This window comes from Stegodyphus dumicola, chromosome 5 (genome assembly GCF_044657685.1).
Source record: "Stegodyphus dumicola isolate Sdum_Otavi_A_Nest chromosome 5, ASM4465768v1".
Lineage (NCBI taxonomy): Eukaryota > Metazoa > Arthropoda > Arachnida > Araneae > Eresidae > Stegodyphus > Stegodyphus dumicola.
The window spans coordinates 16,363,009-16,374,523 of record NC_140772.1 but is presented as its reverse complement, the minus strand read 5'-3'; the positions used below and the strand labels follow the sequence as shown (position 1 = coordinate 16,374,523).

The 11,515-nt window shown below is 30.5% G+C and overlaps 1 protein-coding gene across 1 annotated transcript in view; it reads left to right on the top strand.

The window, feature by feature from the left end:
* Positions 1–4,901: 4,901 nt before the first annotated feature.
* The window catches only part of LOC118191726 (KH domain-containing protein akap-1-like), a 113,068-nt gene continuing 106,454 nt past the window's right edge, over positions 4,902–11,515 (top strand). Inside the window, exons 1-2 of the mRNA XM_035362560.2 lie at positions 4,902–5,074; positions 8,432–9,443. Coding sequence (XP_035218451.1) covers positions 8,514–9,443 — 930 coding nt within the window. The 5' untranslated portion in view covers positions 4,902–5,074; positions 8,432–8,513. The remainder of the gene's footprint in view (positions 5,075–8,431; positions 9,444–11,515) is intronic.

Sequence of the window (11,515 nt, the reverse complement as noted above, 5' to 3'; positions counted from 1 at the left end):
AAAACATCATGGAAACAGATTGTTGCCAATGAATTAACAGGGCCTTCAACATCAGGTTCTGACATGAAAGATCTAATTCATAGAACTGTAGTAGCAGCTACAGAAATAGGTTTAACTGTAAGAGCCTCTGTTTCATATATGGGAAGCAGTAACAGAGCAATGTGGTCGTCATTGGATGTATCTGTCTCTAGGACAGATAGGAAGACAAATTACAATATTGGAGGACCTGATGTTTTCATTCACAGTATTGCAGATGTACCACATCTCATTAAAAACATGAGAAATGCATTTCTTTCAAGTAGTATTGCAGGTGTACCACATCTCATTAAAAACATGAGAAATGCATTTCTTTCAAGTATTATAATATTACCAGAGGAATTTCGCCAGCAGCATGCTTTGCCATCGAGGATAGTATCTTCAGTGTATGTGAAACGACTCTGGTCAAGTGAGATAGAATCAGATGCTGCCCTGAGATCTCTACATCACTTGAACAGAGTTCATCTCTTCCCAACACACTTTTCCTCGATGAATGTGGCATCTGCTGTGCAATTGTTTTCTGTAAAAACAGCTGCTGCTATTGAAAAAGCAGTTATTTTACACCAAGTTGCAAAAGAAGCATTAACTTCTGCATGGTGGCTGAGACTTGTAGCAGAATGGTTTACACTTATGACTGCAAGGCATCCAAAAAAAGGCATCACTATCAAAAATCAAGATGAGAAATTTAATATTTTATTGAAATTCATTCATGTGACTGAAACTGTTCAGTTTGGGAAAGCATGGAAGCCATTTCAAACTGGCATTATTATGAGCACATTGAGTGCTGTGAAACTCTCAAAAGAATTATTTTCCGAGGGGTTTATATTTTTCTTACCAGGCAGGTTGACACAAGATGCGCTGGAAAATGCCTTTTCACAGATTAGACGAAAGTCGAGTGCAAAGCCTACTGCTTTGCAAGCCAAGAGAGCACTGAAATTAGTGTGCCTATCACAGTTCATTTCAGATATCAATAATCCAAATTATTGTTCTGAAAGTGACCACAGCCTCTTTGATGCTTCTGAATTAGAGGTTGCTATCAGAAAGGAGGTCTTGCATCCTATCTCCAATTCTGTAGTGCCATCTACCTCTTCTGCAGTGGCAGTGAAACGTCGCTTGCCCCCAGCTGTGGAAGAAAATGATATACATTACATCGCAGGAGCCATATATAATAAGTTGTTGGAAAAAAAAAGCATATGTGAAAATTGTAAAACAGCTATGACCATTTCAGAGGACATGCTGGAACCTGACATACCCGAGCATCGCACAATTCTTACAAAACATAGCAATAAAGGTGGACTGAAGGTCATCTCTTCAGGAATGTATCAAATACGTAGGGAAGCTGAACGAGAATTTCAAAAATGTAAAGATGTACTCCTTCGTTTACAATCAGCCATCACAAAAAAATTAGTTGAAAGAATAATTGATAAATGTACGCATGTGGCCATGCCAGAATGCTGTAATCTTAAGAAAGTAATTATTGATAATTTTTTTATTACTAGATGCAAAGGCCTTACACAGCATCTTATCAACAAAACAGCCCATAACGTTTCATATTCATCAGTATCGGCCAATAAGAAACAAAAAGTAAAATAATTTTAGAAGGTATGTATGTTTTATATTAAATAATTTATGTGTTTTATGTAATATGTATTACTTTTTCCTAGGCTATGAGTATATAAATTTCTGTGTTTGATGTTATATATGTTACTTTCTGCTAGGCTATGAGTATATTATTATGGTATTATTTTCTTGTTTCTAATGTATAGAAATATAGCATATTTTCCAGTATAAAATTTCAGTTAAGTTTTACTTAAAAGTATGGGAAAGCAGATTTGTTTCATGCATGATCTTTATAATACTGGTATGAAATAAATGAATTTTAATCTGTAAACAATTTTTTGTTAATATTGAAATGTGTTTCTTTGGATACATTTTTAGGCACTTGTGGATCATGTCAGACAACATGCAATAGAGAAAAGATGTCCGTGTGCATAAATTTTCCCATTGTGTTACTTCATTTTATCTAAATTTCAAGGATAATTCTTTTCATTTTTATATGGCATGTTATCAGTATAAAGGCTAGTGAAAATAAATTGGTATGTGTATCTGTTTTTGAAGTGTAATGCTTAAATAAAAAGACAGTGTGTGTGCATCCTTGAAATTTAAACAAAATTTCAAGGATAGTATTTTTCAGCGTTGTACTGTTTGTTATTTCTCAATGTAAAGGGTAACAAGGGGATAAAAACTGGTATGGTACATCTGTTTTTTAAGCATGATAATTTTATTTATTTCTTTAGTGATGCATATATATAGAGAGAAGGTATTTGGTCCAACTGAAGTTATAATAAATCTAATTTTACTAGATCTCTTTCTCCCCTCAGGTGTAGAAAATTTTCAAATGCAGAAAGTTTATTTGCAGAATTAATTCATTTCTGATAAACTTATTATCATTAATTTTTTATATAACATGTTATTAAGTTACATGTTTGACTACTGTGTAATAAACTTGTATTTAGGACAAAAAATTAACTATTTTGCAGCTGGTGACTAATATCATATGCTTCTAAGAGTATTACTTTTAACTTTTTTCATAATTTTTGTATTTCAGGAACATGAAACTGTTATTTTGATATACTTAAATAATAAAAGTGTGTATCTGAATCAATTAATGGATACAAATATTTTACAGTTATTTTTAGAAGATATTTGCTTCTAATAATTCATAAAGTATGTTAAAATATAGGTAAATAATTTGGTGCAGAATTCAAATTTAGGGTTTGAAATATAGTGAATCATGAGACTAAATGATTTTTATTGTCATGATTTGCCTGGGCTTAAGAATGTACTTTTCGCCCGGTGGAAATTGTCATCAAACTGTCCTGAACAGGCTTTTTGTTGATAATAACTTCCAGGCTTATCAGTACCTCTTTTTGAGTGGAGGGTATACAAATATAGTACCCAATTTAAATTACATTGTGATTGTAATAATATTGTGGTATTAAATAAGTGATTATAATTACAATTTAGATAATTGCATTGTAATTATATTACATTGTATCTGTGAACTCTTAATTTCATTACTTTATGCAAATATGTAAGTGCATAATCTAATTGCAATAATATAATCTATTCACAATTACAAAATAATTATAAATGCAGTTACATCTTAAATAGAGGCCATTTTAATACTTTTAAATTTTCGCAAGATAACTTCCCATTAAGGTTCATTTGGAGGAAACTATGCAAATACTAAAAACGAAATTATGCTAAATTTACATATTTTGTACAGTAGTTTCTTGTTATAATGCTGTTCAATATATCTTCAATACTTTTGTAAATTTAACGACATTCTTTGCAATCACTGTGGTGCTTTAAAAAGAAGTTTCTTAGTTATGCTTTCTAATAAGAATGTGCTAAAAATTAAGTATTATGTATAATAACTAGCAATTAAAAAACCTTGACTGCATGAAAATGCTGTTGCTGTGTAAAATAGAAAATAAGCTTTCTTTTATGCTTTGAAATGAATTACGTGGGGTTAAGTTGTCCTTTTACAATTTAAGAATGTGGTTAACACACATTCTTAAATTGGACAGGTTTTATCTAAATTATTAGTATAAAATATATAAACTATGACTTATTTTGTAACATAACTCAAATTACAAAATTCATTCTATATATGTTTAAATTTATTATCTTTTATGGAATAAATGTTTTTTAATTTAGGTAAAAATTGCATTTTTAGAAGTATTACAAATACAACGCAACACAAAGGTGATCTGATTGGAGAGGAAGGACTTTTTATTACGGTTTCTAGTTCGTATTTATATTACATTTGGTGAAAATCATCCAAAACACAGAATGCTGTACTTTCTTCTTCCATATATGTTATGAAATATTTCACACATTTAAAAGAAAGTGTTTCTTCAGAGTCTTGCACAATTATTTCCATATACCTCAGACTAAAATTACAACATATTCTTAAGTTATTTTTTAGTATGAATTTACAGTGTTTTTATGGAAATTTTTGTTAAAATGTCATTAAGATAAATTTATTTGCACACTCTACGCTTTAACTATTTCCCCATTTGACACTATTGAAAGTTTTTATTCATATCTTATTTATTTTAGTCTGCTAACAAAACTGAAACATCTAAAGAATAAGTTATTTTGAATATGTTTACAAAATATACGCGAAATTTTTATTTAAGTGAAAACGTCTATATACTATTCGAGAATTAATAAATTATCCGAAAAGTTTATGTGCGCTGAATGCCGCGCGTCTATAAAATAAATCTTTAAAAAAACAGCAGACATTCAGCCAGTGTGTGCGATAAACGCGCCAAAATTGGTAGCGCGTTCTCTCCCTCGCCAAGAGAGAAAAGTTGGTGATTCAGCCTGGTTTAGAGGAGCCTTATCCATAAGGATCGAGACAATGACACGAGACTCGCTCTTTGTCGAGTAGATCGGAAAAAAACGACCGGTTCTTCCATCTCGACGGTGGCTGGATCGTCGAGATGGAAGCCCAAAATGTGGGCTTCATTTTCGCAGTAGACTATTTTTATCTCCAAACTTTTTTTATGGCAAAGAAGGATTAGCATAGAAATGAAGGAATAACTCGAAAAATGTAAGAGATAAATAATATTTAGAAAACACGCCTGCTAAATGATAACATGTTCAAATCAGCGGATAAGGTTCGGAGAACAGCCTTAACGCCAAAACGGCCTTAAGCCAAGTTGGCACAACCAAGGCTGTTCTCCGAACCTTGTCCAAATCAGCGATAAGCTTGAAAAGAAAATATAAACTGATCGACTGAAGAAGACAACCGAACTCCGGTAACAGTAAGAGACGCAAATATTTTTTTGTTCGCTCGGCATTTGTAGTGTAGCTACTCATGGCGTATGGTTCGTCCACGTGGGAAGTAATGTTTTTATGTTGCCGGAAAAAACATCGTTTTGTAGCAAAATTTTGCATATCATAGTACAAAAGTGAAAACAGGAGATTGTTGAAGACATATCTAAGAAAGAGTCAATTTGTTAAGGTTGGTAAATTATTTTTTCTCATTTTGTTTTGAGAGCACTTTGTTGATTTTTAAACCCACCATATTGTAGTTATTAGATGCGACGTACGCTGCTTAGTTTAAACATTCCCTCAAAAATCAGCTGTAATTGTAAAGGTATTAAATAATTGTTGTGTCACATTATAAACACTTCTGATGTGTTAATTAGTTTTAGAAATAGAAACCTGTACAAGAATTACAGGGCAATTGTACTTTGTTTATCTAGAAAATTCGTTAGCATTTCATTGAATTAGAGTGTAAACATTTGTTTTTACGTTTGCATTTGGTGTTTCAAATGAGTAATAGTGTTAGTATTTTGATCGACTGTTCTCCTATGACCAAGTGTAGCGCGTAATTTTGTTTAAGATGTGTATATATCTAGAAATATTTATATATTCATGTAGCACGCTGAGTTTCTTGACTTGAACTTCATTGTACAGTTTGTTTATTCCTGCTTACCATGATTTATGTTTTAACATTTTGTGTAGTATATTAGTGCTAAATTTAAGGCCTTTGTCTAATTTTCAAAAAAAAAAAATAATTATGTACAGCGTATGTTTCATTAAAAATATTTTAACTCTATTGCAGACATTTTTTTAGGTTAATAAATGTATTTTATTTCATGTATGAAGCTTTCAGAAACTTAAAAAAAATTTTATTATTCTGTGTCAGGCCTGTCTATTTTTATATTTCATAAACTAAAAAAGATAATTTTTTAACTAAAAATTTTATGCTTGACTTTTGCTTAAATTTCATAATGTGTTCTCTGTTTTTGAAATTATTTTAAATATCTTTTAATCTAAAACTCCATATGGCAGATATCATTGTGCTAGAGGTGAAAGAAGCTTGCGAACTAAAATTTGAAAAGACATAATTCAGACTTTGATAAGATAGAATTTTGCTTAGATATAAGCAATAGACATATAGAAATATGATATATAGTTTAATATAAAGTTTAGCTATTGACTGCAATCATAGTTATTTTATGTATTTTATTTCTAGTGAATAGATAAATTAATTTGCAGATTTAGTGTGTATATAATTTTCTGAAAAACCTGTCTGGAAAATTTAAGGTAACATAGAAATTAATTATTAAACATAGCATTGGATTATTTTTACATATCCTTAAAATAATAGATTTCTTTGAGATAAAATTATGGTTTATTAATAAATGTGAATAATAATGAGATTATGTTAGAGAAAACGCTGATTTAAAAACTGTATTTAACACTTGCTTTTAAATTAAACATATCAGATGTTTCCTGTTATGTTAATGTTAATAAAAGATATGATTTTTGAAATCTTGTTGTATTATAAATTATTTAAATTAAAAAAAACTCATATGCAGTTCCAATCTAAAGTAAGTTTATTATGTCTTAAAATTTTTTGTAGGTCTTTAAATAAATTTATTTTTAAATTGCTGTATTCCTTTGTAATGTAATGCTTTCTCTACATGTAATTTTTTAGTGTAGTCAAAAGTATTTTGAGTTGAGTGAATTGATAATTTCTAGATTCAAAAAAGTTATTTAGTTCAGAAATTACTTCAAGGACTATATAGTAGTAATTTGAATCAAAAGGAATACATTTCTCAGTAACTATGTGTTAAAGCAGCCACCACATCTAGTCATCAAAATTGGCAAATTTAATCACTAATCTACAGAGTATTAATTTTAGATATTACTGAAATGTTATATGATTACCATTTTAACAAGGAACTATCCATTTCTTATTTGTAATCTATGGGTTTTATTGACATATTTAGAAAATTTTGTCCAAATTACCTGAACAGTGTTTTATTATATGAAGTACTATAGTAAAAATTTATGGATTAACTTTTTTTGTTACATATTGTATGAATCTTTAATATTTTATAAACTTTCATGAACAGGAAGCCTGACTTTGTGACTTTTGTGGCACATAAATTTATAATCAGAAATCTTAAAAAGAATTTATGAAACTGTTTTGTTCACTCTGAATTGCTGCTTTGAATGGAAATTAAAAACTGTGGTAAAAGGTTGTAAAAATAAAATTGTAGTAGATGAAACGTGTTATCTGTTTATGGTTAGAGTTGGACTAAAGGGTATCTCTTGTCTTATCGCCAAGTTGCTGTTTCATTTATGGTAATTTGAGTAGTTGAATGTTCCATAAATGCACTTTTACCTAGAATTGGGTGCTCCTTTGACTTAAGTGAAAATATATTGTTGTGTACATGGACAAAGTCAATGGAGTGCGCAGTGCCAAGTTTCTGCACTTCAGTGGTATTTTTTTAAGTGAAAAAGGTCGATGTGTACATGGATAAACTCAAGGGAGTACACAATGCCTAGTTTGTGCAATTCTGCGATTTAAGTGAAAGTAGGTCAATGTGTACGTGGATACTGAGTTTGTGCACTTCTTTGACTTGATAGTTTGGCTTTAAAGACAAAATAACAAGTCAAAGAATTGCACAAACTCGGTATCCATGTATCGCCAATTTTCGCCAGGGGTACCCGTAAATATAATTTTACCCTGTTTATATTTGTTAAAATGAAATAGTTAAGTTACGTTTTTCCATAAAGTTAGTTCATGGCTGAGTTGTTAATAGTGAAATAATAGTTCGTTGTATGTAATGGTTTAGCAGCAAAATTAGTCAAAAAATTAGGCCTGGCATAATTTTTGAATTTTATGATCTACTGAGCAACAGAATTTAAAGATGTACAGAGATTTCCCCGAGTGCCTAATGTCTTGTGTGCCGTGCGAGTTGAAAAATTAAAATTAAAATTTAATCATAATTGTGGTAATTATTCAAAATATGAATAGCATTGCTATATAATGCCATTCAATGCAAAACAGGTTTCTAAAAATTGTAAGATTTTTAATTGTCTTCTATCTAAAGGGCTTTTAGCATAAAAAAAGCATTTTGTTTAAAAGTTGCTCTTCTTTTGCTGATTTTCTGATTTGTAAAAAATGTCAGTTTTATATGTAAAAACATGCAAATATTACTAAATATGATTGTCAGAGCCTCTATTTGTGTTTTAACTAATGACATCTATTTGAGGGATTAAATATAGTATTTTTACAGTTGGAAGTTTTGTAATTAACTTTCAGTAATTTCTTTTTTTAATATTAATTTTAATCAAAATAGTAATTTTAAATAAAGCATGTTTGTTTAGTTCGTAATACTAAATATCTCATTTAGAATTAATGTAAAATAAGTGTGTAAAATATGCTGTTAGTTAAGTTATATTGTAAATCATCCATATTATAAGTGTTAAATTTACAGTTTTTTGTGTGTAAATTTTAGAATGTTTACATGACACATAGTTTTGAAAAAATTCTCATTGAATCTAACTTTTTTAATAGATTTGCATTGCAAATAATAGCTTCTGTGACATCTGTGCAAGGAGAGAAGAAACAACCAGCAGCGAGTGGGTGGCCGGATTACATGGCCGGTTACACCTCGCGGATTTTCCTCAGTTTGACTATCCCCTCATTTTTTGGTTTTTTAAGTGTTCTTTGGTTTTTAAAAAGAAAACGTTCTATCACTGAGAGAAGCAACAAAGCCATTCAAGTAGAAGATAACACTGTACCGAGTCAAGGAGATCAGTATCAGTTTTTGAATCCCATGAAACTAAAAAACGAAGAGGGAATTCCCGAAGAAGAAAATATTAGCTGTTCTGAGATGCAACTGAAAGAAGCACCCACTGCACCAGAAAAGCAGTCTCAACATTCTAATGGTGTATCATCACAGCAGCATTCTAAAGTTAAGGGGAAGAAAAAAAGCAAGTCTAAAGTTCGTGAGAATGGAAGCATCTGCCTGTCTGGTGATCACATAACCAATGGTTGTGGAAAAGATATTTCATCTCTCACAGCTGAAGATAGCAGCTTAAAATTAACCAATGGAATACAAGCTCTCAGCCTCAATGAAGGAGTTTCAGACAAGGATGAAGTTGTTGCCCATGTCACCGACAAAGCTTCCTCCAAGATGGAGAACAGTAATGGATTATCAGTCTTGCCAAATGGTGCAGAAAAGGACTCAGATTCTTGTTTTAAATCAAGTACTCTTATGACGTCTTCAAATGGTGAAACAGAAAAGGACTGTCAGACTAATGATGATAAATCTTCCTGTCAGGAAAATTGTATTCAGTCTGTCAAAGAGCAAAATGATAAAGATGCTATGCAAAATTCTGTTGATACAAACTCTTTAACTATTGAGCAGCAAGTTGTGCAAAATGATTTGGGAAATGATACATCACTTGCTGAAAATATGTCCACGGACACTAGTGAACCTTTGATATTGCCTGTTGATTGTCCTGCTGCAGAAATACAAGGAGACATGCTTGAAAGTCCAGGAGCAAAATATTGCGACAGTGTGGTAAGTTTTGCAAACTTTTATTTTTTGTGGGAATTTAATTTTTGTAAAATGGTTTATTTAAGTGTAATTTTCTTGTAAACTAAAAATTCTCCTTAAGATTCTGCTTTTAGCAGTCAGATTACATTATATATATATATATAAACGAAATAATACATAAGTGGTAATTTAGTGTAAAATTAGGACAGATGAAGTTCTTAAAAATGGAGACGAATAGTACTTGTCATAAAACTTAAGTTGTATTAGAATTGGTATGAAAATTCATGCTAAAGATAGTTGTAGATTTAATTGTATCATGTAATTTTCCTTTTTTCTTCTTTTCGTAATAATTTATGAAATTGAGGAATCTTAATGTAGTGGTTCTTGAATAATAATTAAATTTGTATTTGCTTAGTTTTTCTTTGAAAAAAAATTTTAAGGAGTCTGTCTGATTTTGTAAGTCAAATGTAATCTTTTGACCATCACTTGCACAATTCTAAATGGTATTCTTAAAAATATCTAAATTTGTCCGGCAGAGTTATTAGGTAAGAGATCTCAGCCGTAATGGATAAACTGAGAACCTGATTGTTATCTTCTCTGTGTGGGTCCCTTGCATCCTATTTGTCAAATATATTAGTCCAGATAACACATGCATATTTGTGTAGATGATCAAGTCTCTTGTAGGTTGTAGGTAATTTTTTTGTTCTAAATGACACATTTATTTGGTAATGTTTTATGTGAGAATGGTAAAAATTTAGAAGTGCATGATGGTGTGTAGAAAATTCAAGTTTCAAAATTGATTGATCTTTTAAATTTTAAAATTGGACATAAAGCAGCCTTAGTGCATATTTTATATAAAATTTTATCGGTTGTAAGAGTAACTGATATCGATGCACTCTTTTCAGGAAGGGGGGGGGATGCTGTTGACAAAAAGGGATCTTAATCTCATCTGTGAAATATCAAATATTTTATATAAAATCTCTGTTAATGTAAGATATACTTTTTCCTGAGTTTATGGTGCCATGTCTTGTGTTTAAAATTTTCAAAAAGGGTCCAGTTATTGGGTAAATTTTTAAGTTTATGAAATATCAGTAATTTATTTTGCTCCATCCTGGTATCTAATGTTTTTTCTCTCTATTATATAGCTTGACTGCCTCATCCGCGACCATGAGCGCAAACATGCATGTGCTATTCGGACCAAATTATTCTCAAAATAGGGTGGAAAGATGGGGACTTTCTTTCCGTTGAGCATATAAATTTTATCTTTCCGGAGAAAAGAAGATATTCATGTGACCTTTTACCTCACAAGAAATAATAATGCCCCTTTTGGATGAGTCTATGTATTTTGGCAGAATGCCAGCCATGGTTGCGTTTCAGACGGTCAAACTAAGCATAAATGAGAGACAATTTCCCTTAGAGGGTTCATGAAAATTTCTCTTTTAGCAAATAATTCTTGAATGCTGCTTACTGTTATAATCTGTTTCTAATACAGTAAGGATAATTTAGAATTTGGGATGTGCCTATTTGTATGCTTTTAACCTAAATATAATTTTTTGCCATCTGTGTTTGCTCATTTAAATTCTAAAAATAAGAAGTATAGCATTCTTTCTTATGATTTTCATTTATGTAATGCGTACAAGATTTTTTGATAGATTATACAAGATAGAATTTTTTAGGGTTAATTTGTTGCTCTAGTGTTTTCGATAATTAAAAGTATTGAAATGTTTTGCTTCCAGTAAATATTTTGGTGAGCTAGACCAGCAATAAAAAGAATGTATTCTTCTGGAAATTAAATTAGGATAATCAGGCAAAATAATCAGTATTTATTAGTTTGTGACGTGGTTGCTAAGAAACATTTTTCAGCATAGATGGAAGGAAGTGCAAAATTTAGTGCCTAAACTGTTAAAAATCTGGATAATTTTGTTACTCTATTGTAAAGTTAAGTCTGTAATACTAAATTTGATCCTGAAAATCATGATATAAGCATTTAAAGATAATGCTGCTAAAGTTTTTAAATCGAACATTTCTTTTTAGTTTTTATTATAAGTTGGAATTTTTAAAATTTTTGAAAAGTTGCGGAAATAACTTTTTAAATA